At 38.5% G+C, this 26,194-nt stretch overlaps 3 protein-coding genes across 12 annotated transcripts in view; 1 reads left to right on the top strand and 2 right to left on the bottom strand.

Annotated features, from left to right (window-relative positions):
* The window catches only part of recql (RecQ helicase-like), an 88,165-nt gene extending 74,101 nt beyond the window's left edge, over positions 1 to 14,064 (bottom strand). For 3 of the 4 annotated variants that reach the window (XM_067428249.1, XM_067428251.1, XM_067428252.1), the window contains exon 1: positions 13,926 to 14,064. The gene's annotated coding sequence lies outside the window, so the exon portion shown is untranslated. The remainder of the gene's footprint in view (positions 1 to 13,925) is intronic. The other variant, XM_067428250.1, reaches the window with a different exon arrangement.
* The window catches only part of LOC137049652 (serine-rich adhesin for platelets), a 57,236-nt gene extending 42,809 nt beyond the window's left edge, over positions 1 to 14,427 (top strand). For 4 of the 7 annotated variants that reach the window (XM_067428242.1, XM_067428246.1, XM_067428247.1 and 1 more), the window contains 5 exons: positions 8,093 to 8,163; positions 8,282 to 8,392; positions 8,859 to 8,956; positions 10,992 to 11,061; positions 13,951 to 14,426. In XM_067428242.1, the coding sequence (XP_067284343.1) occupies positions 8,093 to 8,163; positions 8,282 to 8,392; positions 8,859 to 8,956; positions 10,992 to 11,061; positions 13,951 to 14,202 (602 nt within the window). In that variant the 3' untranslated portion in view covers positions 14,203 to 14,426. The other 3 variants (XM_067428244.1, XM_067428245.1, XM_067428243.1) reach the window with 3 other exon arrangements.
* A 3,204-nt stretch (positions 14,428 to 17,631) lies between these two features.
* Positions 17,632 to 21,282, bottom strand: ascl1a (achaete-scute family bHLH transcription factor 1a). Its single transcript, XM_067427235.1, has 2 exons — positions 18,572 to 21,282; positions 17,632 to 18,469 (listed from the first exon to the last, which is right to left on the bottom strand). Exon 1 carries the CDS (start codon positions 19,173 to 19,175, stop codon positions 18,585 to 18,587), a length of 591 nt encoding a protein of 196 aa, XP_067283336.1. The 5' UTR covers positions 19,176 to 21,282; the 3' UTR covers positions 17,632 to 18,469; positions 18,572 to 18,584.
* Positions 21,283 to 26,194: the final 4,912 nt, after the last annotated feature.

Here is a 26,194-nt window from a genome sequence, read left to right on the forward strand (position 1 = left end):
TGGAATGTGTGATACTTCTTTTATTTTTAATGAAGTTCCAGCTCACGTAGGGAACACATGTACGCGTATAACGTACGCGTGAAACATTTGTAAACATATCTCAGGTTTGTAAACAAATCTGGTGGATTTGCAGACATATTGAGATTAAAACACAATGCTGTGCTTCTATATTGGATCCTACAGGAATGGTGCAGCACACTTATGTGTAAAAACTAAGTAAAACATCTTTTTTTATATGTAATAGTAGTCCCGGGGCTATGTGTTTTCTAGACGGGCTACCAAAACGTACGCCCGTCATCAGGCCCATCAAAACCCAGCGTTCATGAGAGTGCCTCAAAACCAGTGTAGAAAATAGCCTATTAATTATTAGTTATGATGTTTTTGAATGTAAAAACCATATAAACGTCATAAGCTGACCTCAGACAAGAGTATACATTTTTTTTAAAAGCCAGGTCATGACACCTTTAAAATAGTACATGGCTGTTTCACATGATGTGACATGAAGAAAATACAATCGATATTGTGGCCTTGGATTAAGAATTAGTTTCCTTAATTTATTAATTTGTGGCCATATTTTATCAATCTTTTTGAAATAGTGGCCACGTTGTGCCAATTGCAACTTGTTTTAGTCCAATTGTGGTTACGTTGTAATAATTTGTTCCCTTATTTTACAATAAAAAATCTGGTAAAATCCAGTAATTCCATGGGAATCCATGCAATAGGGAGTTTTGTGAGAAGGCAATAAAGTTTCCACTTTTTAATGGGAATTCTCTGCAAAGACCAGCAATAAGGTGTTAGGTGTTATAAATTGACTTGTGTGTGAATTGTGCTTTCTATTTCTTTATGCTACTGACAATAGACAGTGAAAAAATTTTGCACACACAATTTTGCTGATATAATCACACATTTAAACTTCCGATAAATTATGTGTCAAGAATAAGATTTTTGATTTAGTATGCTAGCCAGATATAGCAGATTTCCAGGTATTGCACAGTGCACATTTTCCACATGAAATACCTGGAAATCTGCTATAATATAATATACACACTCACCTGGATGACCTACTGTTCACGCTGAGTTTCTGAAGTGCTAATATTTTCAGTAACAGGACAATGCCAGCATGGTCTATGTTTCTTCTGGTCACTTGGAGAAAATGGAGATCTCTGATAAATGTTAGCATTGACGGGGAACACCTGGCGGACCTGAAACTGCCCCACCCTACTTGTTTGCTAGTCTGCTAGTGGTTAGCGTTCAGACCATGTAGGAGGGTGATTATGTGGCTCATTTGTTGTTTTCTCACTGATGAATGGCTTCTTCAAAAGTTCAGCATCCTGAAAGACCAGAAAGTGTGCATGTATATGTGTGTGTGTAGGGGTACAGTGCCTTTATGTAAGTGCTATTTGCGCAGTGCTAAAGGATGGAATAGCTGTGTGTGTTTACTATTAGCTCAGAGTGACTAGGCAAACAAACAGTCCTGCTATTGACACGCATGAAGCATGGAATATACTCGCTGTTTTCAAAGCTCACAGCGAGAGGGAGAGAAGTGAATCTGTCAAAGACTCTATTATGCCACGTCCAAACAGAGTGGGCTTTTCCACAATGGCCTTAATAAAGGGACAATGTCAAGGAGAGCTGTGGCAATAATAGCAGATGATTTGGCCATTGTGGGGTTATCGCTGTAGATAAGTTATAACAGATGATTTGCCCTTTGTGGATTTATCAGTGCAGATCAGGGTGTAGTGGTTTGTGAGGGATTGTGGTCTGTGTGTATGTGTGTTTGAGAGTACATGGCATGCAGCCAGCAGGAGGAGTGTGGTGCCTGCGTGTGTCTTTGTTTGTTTTTTCCCCCTCCTTTTAATGGGCAATGAAGGGGCGGAGCCACGTGTCCGGCGGCCAACAACAAAGCTTGCATCGAGAGGTCTGCCAAAATTTGCTCCCTGCACTTGTTCAAAGGGACCAAAGTGCAGTGCCAATTTTTAAAAAATCAAGGAGCACAGCAGAGAGTTGGACAGTCAGCGCAAGTTATTTGTCAGTTGGGTCAGCACCACAGCGGCCCGCACGTGGCATACAGAGTGCATACAAAGTGTGTGTGGTGTAGGATGTGGTATAAACGCCAGCTATAGTGGTCAAAAAAAGTATTTTTTACACGTAAGCTACTCGTAAAATGTAATTTATTTGGTTCACTATCTTTGTGGGGACTCTCCATATAGACTCTCCATAATGGTTTGTATACTGTGCGAACTGTATATTCTCTCCCCTTACAATAATCCTATCCTTAAACCTACCCACTACAGAAAACATTTTTACATAAAAAAAAAAAAAAAAAAACTCATTCTGTATGATTTATTAGCTCGTTTCCTCATGTTAACCTCAATTTAGGTCCCCACGGTTACACAAGTCCCCATGAGTCAGTGTGCATTTAGGTTGAAGTTATCAGAAAAACATGTACACACACACAAACATGCATATATACACATATTATATTTGATGCTTTCGGCAGTGGAAAGGGGTCATCTGAATGGTCTGTGCAGCCCCATGCACAACAAATTGCGATACACTGTGTATTCTGACACCTTTCTATCAGAACCAGCATTAACTTCTTGAGAAGTCTGAGCTACAGTAGCTCATCTGTTTGATCAGACAACATGGGACAGCCTTCACTCCCCACATCAATGACCCTGTCGCCAGTTCACCACTGTTTTGAAGACGCTCATTTTTCCTGCTTCTACACATCTACTTTGAGGACAAAATGTTCACTGCCTAATATATCCCATCCACTAACAGGTGCTGTGATGAAGAGATAATCAGTATTATTCACTTGTCATAATGTTAAGCCTGATTGGTGTATACACATATATCATTTGAAAACTAAAACCTAACAAATGTATTTTTATGAAATGGTTTGCTTGATAGATTGATATGTGGTGTATTTCTTTTAAATATAGTGAATACCATTTTATCTGTATATTTTTAACCAATCAAATCAAATTCATACTTTTAAAGTGAGTCTCAAGTGACCTCACACTCTTTAAGATCAGACACAAAAGTTTTTTTATTTTATGTTTTTGTAAAAAAATCCAACTACAGGCAGTTTTATGCTATAGAGACTGTTCTTTTTATATTATACTTTGATTTATACTTTGTTGTAGCCTTGTTCCAGACATATACATTAGATTATGAAGCTCCATCATAAAATATTATTATTAATATTATTATTATTACATCCATCATATTATTACTTTCTAAATATTACATTAATTAGTCATCAACCTTTGAGTATTTATTCAAATAAAAGTCACACTTACGAGTTATAAAGTCAGAATTGCGTGAAACACGCAACTGCGACTTTATATCACACAATTCTGACTTTATAACTCATAATTGTGACTTTAGGTTACACTTTATTTTAAGGTGTCATTGTTTTAGTTGTTTTAGTGTAATTATATATTTAAGCACTGAGTAATATTTAGTAATTCCATGTATTTACTATAAGTTTAGGGTTTGGTTGAGGGTTAGTTGTGTGTAATTATGCATCATTTACTGTTATTACTATGGTAAGTACATGTAACATATGTAACAAGGACACTGTAAAATAAAGTCTTACCCGACTTTATATCTTGCAATTCCGACTTTATAATTTGCAATCGCAAGTTTAAATCTCACAATTATGAGCTAAAAAGTCGCAATTTGATTTGATTTGATTGATTGATACTTTATTGATCCTTTACAGGAAATAATGTACATTTTCTATTAAAATATTTTATTCGATGTAGTTTCGCTAAAATTTTCATCATGTACAAAAAATGTGGCTCTAATAAAGTTTTATCAACAGTGACAGCAGAAAGCTTGAGATGAAATGCGAGACCTGACAAAAAAAACTAAAAATAAAGGCAAATATCACTACAGAATACTACTCATTTTCAATCACACCCTAAATATGTAAAGTTACGTGTGAAAAATATTATTTAATTATTTTAAGTATGCATTTAAGATGCAGAAAACACTATTAAATTAGTCTAAGTAAGGCAAAAGAGCCTGCCATTTGAAAAATAAAAAATACAAATTTCACCAGAATGGTATTATTAAACAATATATACACAATATAAAGAGGAAATTACACTGGAAATGTTCATGAAAGAATTCTGCATGTATGTCCACTTATGGTCATTGTTAGAAAACAAATTAGTGAGTGTGAAATGTGCTTTAAGAATTGTTTTTCTTCTAAAAATCCAAAAAGCCTGAGAAGTGCCAATAGTTGAAACAGTTAAAGCTTTTTGTGGTTTGACCGTTATGACCGCTCAGCACATACACTTTTGATAACTACTGTCATTATTCGAAATTTACTATATGTAGAGCAACCCCAATCTGAGAAAAGAGGTCATAGTCTGCAGACTCATTTGACCTTGTTAGTAAACTATATAAGGGATTCTTTCTGAATGATGATGAACATAAACAAAGCTACAGGATTAAATATGGAACACAAACAAACATGGGTACAAAACAGCCCCCATAAAGCACAATGAGTCTCTGTGTATAGTGTTATTTTTGAGCGGGAGTGCATGTTTGTAAGAATGTAGCAAAAGAGAAAAGTTCGAGCATTGAGCCTATACATTCTAACACAGTAAGAAATAACTGTATTTATAGCAAAAATGAACATCCATTATTCATTGAGGTGAAAGGACGTGCAATCAGTGCATTGCAGTGAAACAGCTGTGAAGTTCTGTCTTGAAGAGTGAGTGTTAAATGGGATGTGACTGCAGTTTTCTATGGCGTCTTCAGCCTTTTGCGTAGAATGATACTGGCTTGAGGCCGGCAGCCCTCATAGAGGAGTGACTGTCAAAAAAAAGAGAGCAACAAAGCACAAACGTGCAAATGTGGTTGACCGGGTGCACGTCGCCCGGCTCTTGTCACCCCTGTCACACTTCCCTTTTTTTCTGGCTTCCATTTGCTACTGAATTGCCGTCACTCCCATTACAGATTACGAGAGAAGTTCTGTTCCTGCAATCTTACATTCTGTCTCTCTCTCTCCACCTCTTTTTTTAAGACTTCTTCTCTTGATTAACATTTTCTGCTAGGCTTCACACCAAAGGGCCCAACCTGTGTGCAGCAAAGCCCACGGTGGAAAAAAAGCCATCAGCCGCTGAAGCAGAATCAGATAAGGCTATCAGGCGGGAGGCGTTAGCCCAGGAGCTTTGTGCCCCCTCCATCCCCCTTCCCGCACGTTTGCCTGTGCTTCCTCCCTCAATCTCTCACTCCACTGCACCTTTTGTTCCCTTGATTCCACGGCATAGACCCCCCCCCCCCCCCCCCCCACCACCACCACCATCACCACCACCCCCACCACCCCCCAAAAAACACACACATACACACACACCATGAGCCACAAATCCTTGAGTGGACCGGTGGCCTGAGGTGGGATGCAGCACTCTGGTGGGGTCCAATAGGCATCTAGTGGAGTTTAACAGAGAACTATAGTGAAGTTCAAAGGCCTTGGGAGGAGGTAAAATAAGGAATTTGTGCAACTGCAGAGAGTCAGAAAGTGGTGCAGGTGTAAATAGATATATATGCACGCTTAATATTTTACTAAGTGAGAAAAAGGATAACTAACATGCCTACAAATTTACCACAAAGCGTGATTTTTATTGTAAACCAGATTGTATGTGACTTCATCAAACATTTTTCTTAATCTGTGTTTTTGTTTTGTTTTTTGCAATAACAATTATCCAAAATCCTTAGATAATATTTTAGATAATCCACTAAATATATTCTAAATAAATAAAAAAATTCATACATTCAGACTTTAAAATGTATTTATAAAGAATATAAAGTTTTTTTCCCTTGTCTCATTGGAAAATATTTTTTTTGTTTTAAACATAAATCTAATATATATATATTGATGGATGGATCGAAAAATAAGCATAAATAAATACATAAATAAATAAAGATTTAAAATGTGAATTTGTAAATTAATAAATAAATAAGCTTAAAGAAAAATGGTAAAAACACACAAAATAAAGAAAGTTTACACTTAACAAAAATGTGAACTGGATGAATATACATAAATAAATAAATAAATAAATAAATAAATGAGTGCTGGGTAATCATGACTAATCGCATCCAAAATAAAAGTTTGTGTTTACGTAATATATGTGTGTCCTTGTGTATAATTATTATGCATATATAATACGTTTATTACAAAAATATTACAAAATATATGTTTATATTTAATACATATTTGCATATATATATATATATATATATATATATATATATATATATATACATTTTTATATATAATATATATAAAACATATTTTTCTTAAATGTATCCATATGTGTGTATTTATATAATAATTATATGAAGTGCACACACATATATTACATAAACACAAACAGGGAAACAGGGATTGGACATGCCATATTCGAACCTGCTTCTTCTATACTGCTTGTATGTGGTGATCATGTGCACCACTCCCCATGACACAACTCTGGCTGCATCAAGCATGCTTTTTTCATGGGCCAGACATATTTTACCAGTCACGGACGGAGAACACATTTCTCAAAGTGTCCTGGATGCACGTCTCACATAATGAAAATACAGACCAACACACATGTGTGGGCCAGACAGATCAGACCAGTGGCAGCAGGACCAGGACAGCAGTGTCTTGGGAGCATCTGAGACAGAAGAGTGCAGATAAAGAAAGAGTCAGTGAATACAGATCAGTTCAATGATCCGAACAGATCACTGTTTCAGATTTGACGCTAAATCCAAGGGCTGCTGAGGGACCGTGGTTGACACCAGAGCTCTCGCTAGCCACAGTTATTTGCAAACAGATGTGCGTCTCTGGACCGCGAGGTTTTGATCAATCAGGCTTTAACAAGTCAAGTTGACTACATGCGAATGTAACACTTTGCATGTGAATGGAAGAGGCCATGCAAGGCCCGGGTTTGATTAGGGGTAAGCTGATAAATGGCAGATTGAATCGGCCCCCTGTGAGCAGGCCGCAGCTCATTGGGCCCAGTGCTTTAAATCCACACTGATATCAAGTCTTTCCTCCCTATTCTTCTGCCTCGCTGATGAATAGATCCATTATTCAGTGGATTCTGTCTATCATTCTGGTTTGTTTCATGTATTGGAGTGGCAGCAGCTTAAATCAGCTCTCCACAGCTTCCTTTCGTCCCTATTCCTTCTTTTTCTTTTAAACTTTCCTGTTCTGATCCTCTTTTCCTAACTCATCTTAGTCATTCCCATCTGTCTGTCCTCAGTGGCCAAATGGTTGATTTTCTGACTGTCGCTGTACTTAATTCTTCATTATGTGGTTTGGACTCAATTGATGGTAAATAGTAATATACATGGCTTTAGCTTCTTTTTTGGATTTGTTCTTCAAGCTACAAACAGGCTACATCATTTTTTTATTTATTACTTTTATTCAGCAAGGCTGCATTAAATTAATCAAAAGTGACAGTAAAAACATTTGCAGTGTTACAAAAAATAAATAAAGCAGAACAACTATTTTGAACATTGACAATAATACAAAAAGTTTCTTGAGCATCTAATCAGCATATTAATGAATCTGAAGGATCATGTGACACTGAAGAGTGGTGTAATACTAAAAATACAGCTTTTCTGTCACAGGAATACATTTTAAAATATATTAAAGACAACACACTTGTCATTTTGACTGTTTGACTGTGTTTTGGTCAAATAAATGCAGCTTTGGTGCGTATAAGAAAATTAAAAAAAATATTCAAAAATCTTAACGACCCCAAACTAGTGTGCATCCATAGATGTTTGTAATAGTGTTTCTGACAAATTTAAATTATAATCTTTATAAAACTCTTTTTAATCTCTCTCTCTCTCTCTCTCTCTCTCTCTCTCTCTCTCTCTCTCTCTCTCTCTCTCTCTCTATACATATATATATATATATATATATATATATATATATATATATATAATCAGAATGTATAAATGCTGTAAATGTAGCCTATCATATTTTAGGGTACCTGACTATTGTGTTTATTACTGTTAATGTATACAGATTATTTATCAATTGTAACCCACATTTTAATACTTTTGTGTGCTTTTTTTACAGTCGATTTTCTGGCAAAGTACTGCATCCTCAGTCAGGAGAAGCTGACAGTGTACAAAAAGGCTTTTGAGGCTGTGAGTAAAGGAGAACCCCACAATTTCCTCATCAAAATAACTGTTTGCTCATTTCCATATAGGTAATGAGTGTAACTGTAATCACTTAACTGTCTTCTACTGTATACTTTGCCTGCAGGCTGATAGTGATGGAGATGGTTATCTGAGCTGTCTCCAAGTGCTGCTGGCACTGAAAGAGATCATTCCCCCAGAACTTCTGACTGAAGAAGAGGAAATATATGTGTACAGGGTGAATGCTGCTTTTACAGAAAAATATATACGATCTGCCCGTCTCCCTTTTTTAATCTCAATGTCTGGAGGCAATTCATTTAAAATGATTTGTGACTGCTGATAGCGCAGTTTATTTGCATGTACTGTCTGTGTTGATTTAGGACCCAGTTAACTAGGAATCATGCAAATCAAGACACAACGCAAACACCCTGAAAATCTGTGCTGGACATAGTTTTCACAGTAGAATTACTTATCTTGCAGGGCCCTTATCTACACTTAACAAAATTTATCTATAAAATAATATAATTTATTTATATAATTTATAAATAATCATATTTATTTTGATTATTATATCTATTGTTATAATTATTTTATATATATTATTAAAAATAGAAAGTTGTATTGTGTTTGTGTTTAAAAGTGATATTGTCTACATTTAATAATATATCTATATGTTTTTAAATAAGTGTATGATCTGTTCTCAGATTCTGGAGCTGGTTGATTTCAGAGTGACAGAAGGCCTTACGGATCTGCGCCTGTTTGCTGTAGTGGCCAGTCTGGCCCAGAAAATAGCCACATTAGAGTGAGTAGACAGCCAAGCATTCAACACACACAATAGCATTAGAAGAGGAGTCACTGACCTTTCATAAATAAGGATGGGTAGTTCATGAGTGTTTGTGTGTGTAGGAGCACATGGAGGAATGTTGTGTGTCCGTTTGTTCCACCTAACGGTTGTGTTTGTTCCGTTTGTTCCGTCTGTTGTGTTTGTTCCGTTTGTTCAATTTTACAATACAACACAATGTCTCTGCACACCAGCACTTATCTTCCTTGCGTACGATTCAAGGGTGACCCATGACAGCCTGGGCGGTCGTGTGTCGTGTTGAAGTCCATTACTGTGAAGAGGGTTTGGGGGCATTTGGCTGTGATGCTACATTACAGTCCATATGCCAGAGATTCCCACACACAGGCTCTTTCATTCCTGCTCACTTTTTTTAGGATCTTTAAGAGCTTCCACTCAACCCAGGGGCCCATTCTGGGTTTCCTGGGTTATGTGTGCGAGGGGATTTGGGGTCACGCCTCTTCGCTGATTTACGGCATTGCTCTTTGAGCATGTGAGCGATGCCTTTCCCCTACTCTAGTGGACAAATGCAACAAATGAAAAGGAACAAGGGTGTTTCTTTGGAATGGACACAATAGGGACATTTATGTGCTTTAACCTTTTCCATCAACCTCTTCTGAACCCTGATATGGATTTGACCCCATTCACTAGCTGATATACACCCATGTTCACTCGTTACAGTGGCAATAACCCTCATAGAGCGACAAAATCCAGTCCGGCTTGTTTTCTTGCGTGCATGTCCAAAATCTCTCCTGTCACCTTTAGCTCTCACCATCTGTCTGTGCTTTGGCACTTTCTCTTTGAGTTGGTCGTGGGATTTAACCACTGCATTTCCATACAGAGGCTGAAATCAGCGGCATTCCCTCAAAACACTGTTTTCATCCACCTGTGTGTGTTTTTGTGAATTGGAAGCATCCTGGGTGGGCTGCGTGTGGCCTGAGCGTCCACAGGTTCAGTTCCAGTGACGAGAACAGTAAATCTATGGCTTAATTGGGCTGATTCAACTTTGCGAGTCACGGCGTGATTCACTGGACCAATACAGAATGAAAAAACGGAGGGAAACCTGAAACGACCTCCTTTAGCATCCTGCCTCTCTCGGTTTTGCACTCTCTGACCCAGTCCAAAACATAAACACACTTACCGCCAAAACCTGCTTGTCAAAACAACTCCACCCAAACTCTAAGTGGGTCACCCGTCTGCCCCCCTCCAAAATCCAACCATATCTTGCAAACCCCCCTGCCAGAACCGCCAAAACTTTGGCAATTACATAAGCACGAGGTCCGCGGTGATGGAGCGCAACAATAGAAATGGGTTAGAGCTGCTATTATCCTCCTCTCTGTCTCTGGTACGCTCTCTTTTGCCCCAGCTATTATCCACGCTGCAGTTTGGGCTCCTTTTCTGCAAACCAAGTGCAATTAATTATCATTAGCTGGCCTGTCTCCCCTCATTCCCATCAAACCCCCTGCCTCACTGCAAGCCTGGATGAACGGGCCAATAGCGGTTTGTCTGAGGGTGGCGTACCAGCGGCTATTCTCCTCCCTGAACGGAGGGGCTCGTTAGCACAGGGATGACCATCGCTGTGCCACACGCTGGACAGTGGAGTTCTGTCTCGACTGAATAGCCCCTGCCTCTGAGCAATTATCCCAGTGCATGCGCGTGCAAGTGCATATTTGTGTAGATGTGTATTGGGCACATTGCTCCAGAGCGTGTCCCCTAAACACCCGTCCTCACACTGGGGCAGGGTTTTATTTATCCGTTATAGTGGCGGGTTGGCCTTGTGTCCGAGATCATTGTTTTAGGGGACAGGCCATAATGAGCAACCACAATGGGCTCAGAACACTTTAGCATCATTGACCCCCCCCAAAAAAAGTACCCGCCAAAATACACCAGCATTTACCATATCCTTGCATAACCCCACCATCCTCTGATAATCTTTTAATATAAAATGTGCTCAAATATAAATATTACCAATCTCAGAGACTTCTCTTTTGATTCACAGTGATTTCATGCGCTCCCTTATCAGCAAGATGGATTTCAGATCTCTGGAGATAAAGCTTTATAAAGCCAAGGTTTGTTTTGTCTATCAATAATAATGATATTTATCAGTCATACTTGCTACCTAGCAAACTGTTCTTGTTCATTTGCAATTCTGTCCCTGTTTCTCGCTCTCCCTCTCTCGATAGGAACTAATTACAGTGAAATGGAGACCATAAAACATAGGCCAACTCAAACGCGGGCTTAGTAAAACTAGCTGTTTCCGTCAAGCACCTTACATGTTCATTGAGAGCCAGAGTAAAAAAAGAAAAATGGGGTTTTCTCTCATTTTTCCTTCAGCCTTCCCCCTCCCTCGTATTCATGGATTACAGGCTGTAATTTCATTAAAGTGGCCGGCAGTGTACATCCAGTGCAGCGTGCTCTGTAATCAGGCAGAGACATACTGCTCATCTCGGATAAAGCAGAGGTATAAGGTGGCCATTCAGTAGCAAGACCCGACCGGACCCATTGAACAGAGAGGGCCGGCTGCTGAAAAGCGTGGGGACATAAAAGTTGATGGCGGAGGCTGGGGAAACTGAGCCCTTGCCTGGTCTAGGGGTTAGGTGGAGAGGGGAGGCTAATTACAGAGTGAGCTGTGCTTGAATTGTTATCGAGGGAGAGCAGAGAGGAGTGGGCTCTTTGCCAGGGGATTACAGGACACACACACATACACTCACTTTTAGTCATTACCTCGGATGCATTTAACTGTGCAAACAGGTGCGCTTACAGAAGAGTAGGAAAAGGCCGCTGTAACTTGAGCCCCCCCTGGCACACGTGTGAACCCAGCATACGCTTTCACGCGCACACACAAAACACACAGGTTATAGCGACATCAGTGCCCTGACTATCCAGAAGTGTGCAATAGGTTATGACTGGTGCCAAATTAATGTATTCACTCACAAAGTATTTGTACACATGAATGGAGGGTTATATGTATAGACTCACACTGCGATGTACCACAAGTTACAGGTCAGTAAAATGTCTTGCAATCAGACTTAAAGGGTTACTTCAGCGATAAGCATATGGCTTTGTATCAGTAGAAACCGTGGAGTATAATCAAATGATTGTGCTTCCCCCCCTCATATTCCCCTGAGACAAGAGATTTATGCATTTTATTTCTGGAAATATTCCTCCCGTGACGCAAATTGATGATATTTGCATCATCTTTGGAATGTTTGGCCAGAGGTTAAAGACTACAGCTAGCAGAGGGAGCTATTTTCACATGTTTTCAACCCGCACATGGGGGATGGAGATAACACTCACTGCACAGCTCGCAGGTGCAGGCATTAATTTAAACGGATGCTAAGCAATGTAAGCATTTTAACTTCTCAAATTAATTTCTATGAAAGTTAAGCTTCCAAAGGCACGAACTGAAAACGCGCCAGACTGAACACACGCTGTGAATGTATGCCGCGAGTGTGGTCGCGATTACCTCAGCTCTCATCACGAGAGCTCATCAGCTCATTTATGACGTTAAATGTAATCTGACTCCTAATCTGAGTTAGTGCTGTGAGACACACGTGGCAACTCGATCGTTATATTGAACAGACCCGTTCAGGATTTAATTGTAGTGTCTGTTCACTAACTCAGTCACTGTAATTCAGTAGCGGTGGCTTTGGGAGTGGCCTCACAGGGCAGCGAAGCATTCTGGGAATTGTAGTCTTTCATCCCCATGAGACAAAAATACATTTTCTTTATTTTCTCAGTCTAGAAGGCACCAAATTCTAAAATAATTTCACGTTTCTACTACATTAATGACCCAGTTTAAATACAGATTCATCTTTCCAGTGCTGAAATACCCCTTTAATAAAAAAAAAAAAGTTAACTTTTTTTCCCCTCCATTTTGGTAGTACTACACTCCTGGACAAAAAATTAACACCAAATTAAAATTAAAAATCAACGCCAAAAATGGCAAAATATTAAGTGGTCTTTAATGGTCTTATTAATTTTAATCACAAATCCCTGGTCAGAAAATAGGCAAGAATTGCACAAATACTCTAAGTAATACTCTAGAAACTAGAAACTCTAGGGGAAAAAAGGTACGTTTTCTTTAAGGGTTTAAACCATGTGGGTAAACTTGTAGACAGCTTTTTACAGGAAGAAGAGTTAGTGTTGTTCCACTCAATGTTAATGGTTTCAAACAGTTCAAGAGTAGTTAAAAGTTGAAACAATTCCCCTGTTTGTTTGTTTAAATGTAAGACTCTGACCATGCCAAAACATGAGCCTGATGGACTTGTTCTCAAGCCACTTCTTGGTTGTCTTTGCAATTTGATCAGGCATTGTCTTGTTGAAAAACAACATCCGATCAATCCTCTTTAAATAACAATGTTTCATTTGTGGGAAGCAAACCATTCTACAATATTCTCCTGCACTCCAAAGTATTAAATTACTTTTCAAAGTGAAGTAGCTCACCAATACCCGCAGCTAAAAAGGCTCCGCACACAATGACACCTCTTCCTCCATGCTTCACTGTGGCAGAGAGGCATTTATTATTGCAGTGCTCTGAAGCATCACCATGCAACTTGTGTTTCACTGTGATTCATCACTTGTCTCATATTTCCATATTCTGCCAAAATCTTCAATCTTTTTTTGATGCTATTCACGCTAAAAATTTGATGCTATTCTAAGACACAAATGGCTTTTTAATTAGTGCATTTGCTTAAATTTGTCTAATTTCCTGACCAATAATAAGTGGCTAAGACGATTAAAAGCTTAGTCTTTAACCATTTTGGGCTGGCCCTTTTCCCCCAGGAGTGTAAGTACATCTGCAACTGTGAAGCACTATAAAAACTAATTAATTAAAATATATTCAGAATATTCCTATTGAAATAAAGTAATTCATAATGTAATAAAGTGTTATAAGATTTGACATTAAATACATTGATGCTGTTGTACTGACCTGAATGTGCACACTTGTTCTACAGCAATTGTTTCTGTTCTTGCTGGAGGCCCAGACAGGAGGCGCTGTGCCGCCAGAGGGCCGTATTGAGGCAGAGCAACTCCTAGTGGAGCTCAAGGCAGGGGGCATCAGGCCGGAGCACGAGGCGTCGGTAAGACGGGAACTTCGCAATCTGCGCTCCCTCGACCTTCTCGACTTCCTAGCTCACCTGCCTCTCTTTATCCTCATCCACAACTCGGTAATCGCCAACCCCTTTGATGACTCCAACAACCTGTGACGGTATCAACAAGAACTGCTTACTCCAGTGCAAACATTCAAAATGAACACATATATAGATAAGTATAAAATACACATGTATACATATTCATTTAATTTATACTACATTTTTGAAAGAGGCTCATGAAAATACGGTAAAAACTGTGAAATATTATTGGAATTAAAAATATTTTAATAAATTATAAAAAGTAAAAAAAGTATGTGATTTAGTCATGTGAATTTTCAGCATCATTACTTCAGTCTTCAGTGTCAAATGGTCCTTCAGAAATCATTCTATAGGCTGAATTGGTGCTCAAGAATTACTAATATATTATATTTTATTTTATTTTATTATATTATATTATATTATATTATATTATATTATATTAATTTCAAATTTTGTATTGTTCCAGAATAAATACAAAAACAAATACAGATAAAAATGAAAGTGTCCCACATAACCTGCATCAATAAAAATAAACTACAACAATGCTTTGTTAATTATTCTTTTATCCTCCATGTCAATAACTTCCCCAACAAAAGGTTAAAACTGTTTTACTATGTAGTCAAAATAACAAAAAATAATCATGAAATCATGAAAAATAGGCAATGGATTTCATTTCCTGCAAAAGACTCAATGCTGAACACAGAGGAGTGCTGTCTGTGGTACTGAAACACTGTTTGCTCTGCACTGTTCAGGGCCACAGTCGAGCAGCTCATATTTCTTGCAGGCTACATCCTTTATGAAATGTAATTCACAATTTGGTGTACAGAGAGCAGAACGTTGGTGCAAACGTGGTCGTCAAACATCTTATCATCACTGATAATCACTCGCCATAACTACGACCCAAGGAAAAAAGGGGACAGAAGAGCTTTGACAAGCATGGAGAGCACCGTCACATTCAGGCATAACAAAAGTGAGCATTTGTATAAGAAAGAGGAGAGAGGGGGAAAAACTGAAAAGGATCGAGGTAGCGAGAAAAACTGAGAACGACCGGTCTCATTTAGCCCAAAGAAATGACCGCAGTCCTCTGTTAGAGATTGGACAGTTGTGAAAAGCTCTCTGGGCACTCATGAGGAAGTGAGTGCTGTCTAACAGTCTGCGTCTTTAGATTTACAAAGTCTGTTGAAGAAGTTGAGAGGCAAGGATGGCAGCACTTTCAAAGAGAATGAAAGGAGGTTGGAGAGGAGTGATAACAAGAAGTCCCCATGAATTTCAACAGGGAGAACATCAGAGGGGCCCGGATCACTAATCAGTGTGGGTTACATGCTGCCGCTCCCATTCTATTCAGGCATGGCATAATGAGGAGGCAACATTCTGCCACAAAGGGATGGACACGCGGACAGGCTCGAATGGGCTGTGCACACAACTACACACCCTGCGTTGCTTGCTGCCGTTCCCTTGGACACAGTTCAGATTGAGCATGAATAGTTTGTAAAAGGAATTGGTGGCTTGTATTTTCAGGTTACACACAAAGCGCATTCACAACAGGTGAACAGAAAAGTTTAAGCAAGAAATCTGCATTGCTTTAGTTGTGGGGGGAAAAACTAAACAAATTTTGAATCCTTTGTTTGCTGTACTCCAGCTACTAAGTAAACTACAAACCAACAATGATTTCTGCAATGTCTCTTGATAAAACAAGGTCCTTGAACAAACTTATTGGAGGAAAGCCATCATTTATCATGTTTTCTTGGCTAATCTTTCACAGACACAAGAAGCCAGAAAATCATGTGGAAAATGTGTTTCCATCCATCTCAGAGATCCTGATGATTCATTGTTTTTTTTAAGGACTTGCATTGCCTCTCCTCCTCCTCATTATGTTACAATAAATATGATGCTTGGTCAAACGTCTGACGGATAAGCGCAAAAATTGATTAGTCGACAGTTCAGCCCTTCCAATTTGGATGGTGGTTTATGTCATAGAAGTTGGCCCACAGTTGAAGGGAATTCCTTGACAACTAACTTGGTTTGTTCCTTATCTTTTTAAAAATTAAATTGAAATACTGTTGTTGACTTCTCTGGACATATCTCAGGATAAAACCTATAACTATTTAACGATGTTTATTATCAACTTGTATGATGTGAATCGTCCAGAAAAGTATATATTTTTTAGAAATAAAGGAAAACGTACGCTTGAAGGTCTAAACCTAAACGTATACACACACACGAAAACGTCAAGATACATTTTTATACAAATTAGCCAGCAATTCGCCAAAATGTAAAAAGAATTACAATGAGAGTTAATACTTTCAGCCCACTAACCTGTCTGGTTGAGCTAACTCAAAATGAAAACACTGTTCGCTGAACAATACACTGTAGCCTACCAACTTGAATCTAAGATACGCGTAAAACTTTGACTGATAAGCTGGGGTACTTCTTACCCTAAACAATGCTCTCGCTACTTTCGTCTGGGACATTTTTTTTTTCTTCTTCAACACCTGCCTCTTGTATACAGCACTCGCTTCCAGACGCCGTGCGTTTTTAAAGGGGCAGTTGTTGAGTGCGTGTCGCGAGCTGTTGTCAGAAAGGCACACGCGCCTTCAGCCGACTCCACTCGAGCGCCACACACGCGAACAGAGCCTTTCAATTCATTACAGCAGGCACGCGCCCGCCCCGCGCGCACACACTTTACCTGTCAAACTCCACGACTGTTATTTAAAATTCACGACTGTGAGTTATTTATGTGTAATCTTAACAAAAGTGTTTTACTAAATTCGTTTGTATTTGGGGTCTCACGCTCGTATTTTCAGGGTTTTCAGTAAAACGCAATACTGACTTAAACACAGTTTCTCGAATGAAAAGTTATTTTGATATTTTTGCGGGGCGTAAAGTTAAAAATGCCCTAGTTGGTGCAACTGCGCAGATTGTAAAAGAAAGGGGGGAAGAGAAAAAATAAAAGGCTGATATGCTCGTAGAAAACAAAAATAAAAATGTAGAGAAAACTACATAACGCTATTTATATACCATCTTGCCTTGTGCACAAATGTCTTATACATAGAGTTATATCGGTATTTCAACAATCGTATTCCCTCGTTTTGTTTTTATATAATTATTAACAATAAAAGCAAATAGCCACACGTTTTTATACTCTCGTGTGATTACTTGCTCCTCTTGCTCTCTCTGCCATTCTTGCCCACAAAAGTGAGTAGGGTGAGCAAACAATATGTTTATTTTGCAAAAGTGCTGTCTTCTCCAAATTGGCATTCATCATGAGCAGTCTTTGAAACGGTCCAGTATGCTGGTCACGTCTCCTCCTGCCTGACAACAGGCAGACTGCCGAGGGTTAGCAGGCTTATCACTTTTGTTGCATTAAAAAGAAAGTGTTCAACGAAATTCTACTTGACACTTGGTTTTTTGCTCTTATAAAATTGCTGTCAGCAATCAACGAGGCAATATGTTGCAACAAACAAGCAAACTCAAGAAAACATATTTCTTTTAGAAACTTTTATTATGAGACTAAACTGTAGAAAATATGGAGATAAGGCATATTCTTATTTTCTGAAAGATGCAAACCCCAGCATTGTAAAGGCAAAGTGGAACAGTGTGGAGACACAAAACACCTCCGTTTGGACAATAGCTGCATAACCTTTGATCACTTCGAGTCATATTACAATTGCAATTATTATTCCTGTTAAATAAGACACGTTGGTGTTGAAATTGAAACTCTTGAGTATTAAACTCATCTAAAACCTCCACAACCGTAAAGGGAACTGCCAGCTGCGATGCATTTGAGACTATAAGTCTGAATAAGCGAGAGGTAACGAGCAATTTATGGCAGGCTATAGGTCAAAAATATATACATATTAAAATGAATGTGTACAAAAACATCTATAAATCTCTTACATACAAAAATAGCTTAATATATTTCAAGAAACAACATTTTATACAAATAGAACTTCATCATATAATAAATTCGCCAAGTTGGAAGCATATTAGAATTGTGAGGGGGTTTATCAAGGCAAACCTTCTTTGATTACATTAGCATAGGTAAAGAACAACGTTTGCTTATTGTTGTTTTGTTTTTTTGTATATATGCCACAGTGTTGTGGAAAGTCATTTTAAAATAGATTTCTTGGGCGAATGCGCTGGAAGGACAGGTCTCCCCTTCTTCCCTTTTAGTCCTTTGGCTCTGTGACACTCGGGACCCGTGGTTTGCCGGTTTGCATGGGCCACCTCTGGGTGTGGATTCGAGTCTATCCGAACCGGACTGCAGCGCAAACGCAGTGCTCTGTGTTCTTGGAGGGCATCCGAGTTCCTCCCAAGCGAGTGCTGCGATTTTATGTGATTCCTAAAAGGAGAATATGTTATGGTGAATATCTTGCATCAACAACAACAAAAATAGTACAAGTACATCAAGAGCTGCAATAAGGATGTTTTGATTCATACGAACCTTTCACGAACGTTCAAAACCAGTTGGTGAAGTCAAGGAGCTCTTGTTCTTCTGGACTCAGAGGGTCGTAGGAGCCCTCATCTGAGGAGTAAGAGGACACGGGCGAACCGGCCATAGAGTTCATGTCATTCGCGTAGTTCTGGGAGATGGTGGGTGACAGGACGCCCGACTGGAACGCCGCGCTCACCGCGTCATGCTCATCCAGGAGCTGCTGGAGCGCGCGAATGTACTCCACAGCCGAGCGCAGCGTCTCCACTTTGCTCATCTTCTTGTTCGCCGCTCCGTTGGGAACGTGTTCGCGGAGAGTAGCAAAGCCGTTGTTCACCAGCTTTACCCTGTTGCGTTCTCTCTCGTTTCGCCTGGCCACCGCGTGCGGCTGCTGCTGAGGCAAGCTGTACCCGAAGCCGGCGAAGTTGAGCCTCCTTTTGCACCGGAGCAGCTCTGGGGAGGATGAGCGCTGCCTCTTTGCCTGCTTCGATGCGGACTTGTTGCTGCACTGGCTGTCAGTCGGACTGAGTTGGATGCTCTGAGAGGCAAAAAAGCAGGCAGGTGGCATGAACTGCTGCTGGTTTACGCTTATTTCCATCTTGGCTGTGATGTCCATTTCGCGGATGGGGGAAAAAAGAGCGATGGAAAGCCCAAAAGTTTTCTTTGGACTGCCCAGTGGCCGTGCGTCTTGCTCGTGTCGTTCACGTGTGGTTTCAATGGGCAGGGGTGCTCCGGACTCTCGACCTGTTCTGAGTTAGGAGATGGAAACAGCGCGGCCTTTTCAATACGCCGACGGCCGGCCGCGCGTTCCCCTGACCACGCCCCCTGAGATGCGCTTGCGTTGCGTACGCCAGGCGCGTGCCGCTTCTGCCACTGAGTAAACAACTTCTCGTAAAGAATGACTAGAGGTGTTTTTCGGTTATGACAAGTGTTTCTCGAAGAACAAACACACGCACACACTCAACATCTAGCTGCAATAAAGGCATCCCGTGACCTTAAATTTCACAAGGGCGCATCTCGATTTTTCTTAATGGCGCTTTGGGAAACGAGTCATTAAATTTGGGATTATTCATTTGAAAACACGGGAGGGAAAACTTTTTTTAAAAAAGAAGAAAAAAGAGAAAGATTTCAAGTATGTTTGTGGAGACGATGGACTTCATTTACAGCTACTAAATATAGATTGAAAAATCATGAAATTATTATTTTAAAAAAAATGTTTTTATAATAATGGCATAATATAATTAAACATGCCATGCTTATCAGGAAAAAATATAAATAAGTTAGAAACAATACATAAGGAGAGAAACATGCTCAAACTATTGTTTTGGACATAGGCTACTGGCATCAATGACAACAATGTATAACATTTTAAACATATTTGGCAACTAGGCCTGATATTTACACACACACACACACACACACACACACACACACACACACACACACACACACACACACACACACAGATGGTTTCAGGTGTTTGAAATCAACAACATACTTCCAACATACTTTTTGGGTGTGTGATTCGTGTTTGTAAGAACTTGCCCCAGTTGACTATTTAATGACGTGGATCCTGCTTATAAGCTTTCTAAAATGTCGATCATCATCTTATCAAATAAATCAGATCTTAAGCAAATATAGCAAACAATTTGTAACTGATGTTGTGAATAAGACCCACTTGTCTTACAGCCAAATGATATTGCTCTATATAGGGAATCGGCAAGGTGAATTTGGCCAGTCGTTATAAGAAATCATCACAGCTGGAAAAGGCGGAACGGATGGGTTATTTTGTGGGCGCGCATTAAGAAAACCTCCTGACAACTTATTCACTCTATTTGCTTGCATTATATATCTCGATTAATTTCGCCTCTTTCATAGAGCATGATAATGGCACATTACTTTCAACCAACTTTGCCTGAATGACTTTGCCTGTGCGCGCGATGCATGTGGAGTGAAGAGGGAGGGGGGCAATAAATTGTGTAATTTCTCTTAGTTGGCTGAGGCATTCAAGATTAGGCCAGCATTCAAGCACCCAGCCCCCTCCAACTTTCTTTTCTCTCCCTCTCTCCTTTCCCCCTTCTCCTTTTTTAGCGCAGCAAGGGCGTTTAGAAAAGAAGCGTGGGTTCTATTCACTCTGGCTGGGACTCTCTGAAACATATCCACCATGCTCTGTCAGTGCATTTGCAGAGTCCAATTAGCGTTTTGTAAGCCCCTTTTTTCTTTCATGATACTCTAGGCTCAGGGAAGGTTCCAGTCATTCCCGGGTGTAATAATTAATATGACATCTGGGCGTCTGAACGTCTATTGAAACACCTCTGCCCGTCTTACAACTTGGAGAGCTGCTGTAAAATAATAAAAAACAAAACAGCTCTATACAAAGCCGTTTGTTTTCTCCTACAAGCATGGGTTTGATAAGAAGGATTATATTTCAATTTGTAAGCTGTTAAATCATTGTAAAGTGTTTTTTGTTTTGTTTTGTTTGATCGCTTCAATGACTATTCATCGCTGCTATTTGGAGCAGATGCGTGACGTTGATGCACTGCTATTTCTGATGTTAAGGGATGAGGGCATGTTGAATGAAGCAAATGGAACGGGCATATTCGTGAAAGAACTGAACACCGATTATTCCTTGTTAATATGCGCGCGCATGGTTCACAGCCATGCGCACGCGTAAAAGTCTGCAGCGCGCGATCCACTGGAGTCACTCAGGCAACAAGATGTTCTGCACATACATAAAACATATGATCTACAAGTTTTTGAACAATATTTTAAGCAACTGGAGTTGCAAAAGGGAGTTTTCGCAGCAACGACGCAAGACCATTTTTGTCACGTTCAACACAAAGGAAAATGGTGCGAGGACTCAAGTGCAGAGAAATGATAATTTATTCTATATAACATAACATAAAACAAAACAAAACCCATGAGGGGGGCACCATAACTAGAAATAACAAAACTAACTGAAACCATACCAAAGCGGTGACACAGGGAAACCAGGAGACATAGACATCACAACAATCCAACAAAGACTGACAAACACAAGGAGCTTATAAAGGGAAGAAATCAAGAGGGAACAGGTGGGAGAAATCAAACACCAATCAGATAACAAGGAGGAGGGATCAGACAATGACAGGAGCACATATTCAACATAACAAAACACACATGTGCACTCAAGACAGGACAGGCATGTGACAATTTGGGGTTTTAAATAAACAGTTGTTAACGGGTCTTTTTTTAAAAAAAAAATATGAAAAACATTTTAAATATCTAAAGAACATTTTTCCCATTACAAGGAACTGTTTGTATAATGGAAACTAAAATGAACTAAAAAAGAAATGGATGTTAAAATGTATTCATTTTACCACAAATAACTTATTTTTAATAGTTTCGAGGACTACATTATTTTATTTATATATATATATATATATATATATATATATATATATATATATATATATATATATATATATATATAAAATGTATCACAGAATGGCCTATTTACCAGTATTCATCTTACATGCATTACATTTTTATGTAGCTTAAAAGTGGATAATCACTGCAAAGTGGCATTTTTCATTTTAAAAACATGATTTCCATGTAGGCTTGTTGAAACAGACTTCACTTATGATTTTTCAAGAAATTCCCCTTGACAATATAAGCCATATAAGCCAAAGGCCAGACCTGTTGGTCATATCAGCCATTCATTCATTTCATTTAGCTTGAATATGTGTGTTAACTGCCACTACATACCTTGATGTGTTTTTGAGATAACATTTCTATACAGAGGGAGTGTAGTGTATCCTAAACTTACCCTACCTGAAAACATCTGCAGGTGTTGAAGGGAAATGTCCAGATGTTCATTCAAGATGACTCTTCGCCTGTTGTTGTTCACTTTCTGAGGACTTCAACTCTATAGGTAGTAGTTGGGTCATGGTTCTACATCTCCTGTGTAAATAGACAATCTAATGCAATATTCTTATACCCTATCCAGTGATCACAACTTAATCTGACATCAATTTTTGTGGTAGTAATCAATTTAATTTTTTTATTGATTTAGTTTATTAGAGTTTATGGTACGAATTTTGTACTTTTAGTGTAGGTCTAATTATATTTATTTAAACGGGTATATATATATATATATATATATATATATATATATATATATATATATATATATATATATATATATATATATATGGTATTTTTATTTTCACAGTGGCTATAACAGAGTGGGTAAATTGTACAGACGCCCACTGCCATCTAGTGGTGTAGTCATGGATGGTTTGTAAGCATAAGGTGTGTGTACCAGACAGGTGTCAATACATTGCTTTAACTTAACCCTTTATGGTACGGAGTTGCCATATGGCAATAATTCATTTCTACTAATTTCCTTGTAATTCAAAAAAATATGCAATATATTGCACTATGGTAATTAGAAGGGCAGGCCTTAAGGCAGCCAATGATGTGCTGTTTTTAAGTTAAATGACATTTGAATTCTCCTTCCCACTGTCATCCTCAAACAGAAGACACCTGTTGAAGTGCTCCTGACATTGCGCTAATATCCTAATTCCTAATCTCTTCTCAAGGTTTGTTTTGTTTTTGTGTGCAGCATTTTTGGAAAGTAAATTACATATTTTTATTCACACATCAACTTCGTCTAGGTTTACTGTAAATAAAAAATAAAATATTTAACATTGTTTTCATATGACAATGTTGTACCACTATGGAAAAATAGGCATATTGCCATATGGGAACACTGTACCACAGTGGAATTGCAGTAATGTATTTCCCCATTGGGATTTTTTAAATGGATAGTATAATATGAATGCAGTTATTTATTGATTTACTTTAAGTGTTTAGTGTACTATAGTTGTATTTATGTATAAATAACAAAATTATGTCTTTTTTAAATGAATACAAAGAAAATTAATACATGAATACATTTATGGAAAGGGCTTAGGAATAGGGTTGGGCATCGAGAACCGGTTCTAACTTGGAACTGTTTAAAAAATAACGATTCCATTGGAATCGTTTAGAAAATTTATTTTCGGTTCCGATCTTCGGTTCCAAGCGCGCAAGTTTTGGTTTCCATGGCCACCTGATTTCCGGTGCTTGCGCGCCCGCTTGTTCTTATAGTCATGGAAATTTCACTTTTAAAAGCCTGGGTCGGCACAGTGCAACTAGTGTTGTCAAAAATATCGATACTGAAATATCTGAAAAGATACGATAGCCTGCTCAGCCAACACAATCGATCCCAGCTGCTGTCCTCTCCTCTCCTCTCTGACCGACAGCGAGTTGACACGCAGCCGCATATTCTCATTCAGCCGGTTAACCTCTGAACACGACGGACGCGCGTTCTGCTGGACTTTTCCTCACGACAGCGTGTTAGTGTTAGTGTGTGTGATCGGTCTGAATTTCGCGCGGGATTGCACATAATTCTACGAATCCCCGCAGATTTCAAGCTCACATCTGAAGCGCACGCACACACATAGCCTCCGTAATAAAGCCGCCCCTGACATACAAGTGCAAATATTCGCTTCTTTTTACAGCTTATTATTGGTCAAATACACTCAAACAAATTCTCAGTGCACATTTTGAACAGTATGTAAACATAGTCTTAAACAATTCAGGAAGAAATGAAGAATGAGTAACAGGAACAGTGTTCAGGATCATTGAGTGAGGCAGTTCTTAAAGGGACAGCAAGTCAAACTACAAAAAGACAAACGATCACACTGCTCTTGACTGATCAACGCGTGTAACTTTAATGGTTTTATATGAAACTATTTAATTTTTTGCAAAAACATTATCCAATGTTATTTTAAATTTATTTAGCCACTTTGCATTTTTTTATTCAGTTTCTTACCTGAATGTTAGACCTACCTGAAAAAATAAAGCAGTCTATTTCATTTATATCTTTTATTCTATTGTATTTATTTGTGCTATTTTTTGTAATATGTATCTTTGTTTATTCAATTTACCATTCAAATTCAAGCTTACTTGTGCTGTGTGTAAACTATTGCAACACAATTACCCCGTTGTAAAAAATACATTGAGTTAACAAATATTTGTGAGATAATTTTAATAGTAATTGATCAATGTTTATATATGAGAAAAAGCTTAAAAGCTTTATCATATAAAGTGATCTCTTCAGAAGAAATGTTTGATTGCCTAGACTTTCAAAAGACAGACAAAAAAAATTATATAAAAAATATCTAATTGACAGTATATGCAGCGTTTTTCCCCCGTTGTATTGAAAATAGCATTGAATATCGATGTGACATGTTTTGACTCCACCCCTCAAAGAATCGGAATCGAGAATCGAAAAGAACCGGAATCGAAAGTAAGAATCGGAATCGGAATCAGAATCGTTCAAATCAAAACGATGCCCAACTCTACTTAGGAAGATGGCAGAGTTAGCTCTTTAAGTGACGCAATTCATGTGAGGATGAGTTAGCCATTTTGAAGGTTAAATGATGGGAATCTACTTATTTTTGGTTTGCATGAGTTCAAGTAGCCTATATACATCTATCAATTTCTAAAATAAATGTGCATTTAAATAGAAGACAAAATCATAATTTTATTGAAAAACTAGGCTACTTTTTTGACCATTTTCTATTATGGTACAGCGTTGCCAAGTAAGATGTGTTCATAAACATAACAGAACATAAGTCATATGTTTAAGGCGGTAATGTGAATGATTTAAGGAGTGATGGTCTGGTCTTGGTCTCGACTTGGTCTCAACCCCTCAAAGTTTTGGTCTGAAAACACATTGGTCTTGGTCTCGACTTCATCTAGGTCTTGACTATAACAAAGGGTTAAGACACATGAAAAAATGGATTAAATTATCTCAAATGCTTCCAGAGTCTATAAACTGGACGCAAATTATACGCTGCATGTCTATGTAGGCTAATAGTTTTTCAGGGGGGTAGCCCATAATTGAGACTTGAACCCCACAAAGAATCTCACAATAAACGTGCTAGATACCATCATCTTTTTTTTTCTTTTTACATACAAGTAGACCTATCTCTATGGTGTTTGAAAAGCATTTCGATAATCACAAAAGTTAAAATAGCACATTAGTAAGAAGCGTATTTTTACCTGACGACAAACAGACAGCACGGCAGGACTATGCGCTACGTCGACAAAACATGACAAGTAGCTTATAAATATATATCCAAGATGTTAGTTTTGGTTTTAGAAATGTTTTTACATAATTGACGTTAGTTAGCTATGCCATATAGTAAGATATAAATCCTCTTGTTAAAACCTGGTTAAAACACGTTTCTTCACCTGCTGGACTCAATTAACTTGGCGCCATCTTGTGGTCATAAACAGAACATCAACGTATAGATAGCTATTGACAAGATTTTATAATTTACAACAGGGATCCTGCACCAGTTTGTCCATTCTTAAAATCCTACTTTTATTCATTATTAAATCAATTATGTAACTAACACAATTGTTACATCATTATTACATCAAGTAAGTAAGAGCAAAGTAATCGTTACGAAATGCTGACTCCTCACCCAAAACTCCCCCTGAAAAGTCGTTCCCACTGGACAACGCAAACCAGATGCGCTGTTGTGGCAGCTTCCAAACATTAAAGTGGTTTATGGGCAACTCTCGTCGCGTGACAGG

Source organism: Pseudorasbora parva, chromosome 20, assembly GCF_024679245.1.
Source record: "Pseudorasbora parva isolate DD20220531a chromosome 20, ASM2467924v1, whole genome shotgun sequence".
Taxonomy (NCBI): domain Eukaryota; kingdom Metazoa; phylum Chordata; class Actinopteri; order Cypriniformes; family Gobionidae; genus Pseudorasbora; species Pseudorasbora parva.

Bases quoted from the DNA above. Each gene is read 5' to 3' on its own strand.
- ascl1a (XM_067427235.1), bottom strand. From the start codon at position 19,175: ATGGACATCACAGCCAAGATGGAAATAAGCGTAAACCAGCAGCAGTTC.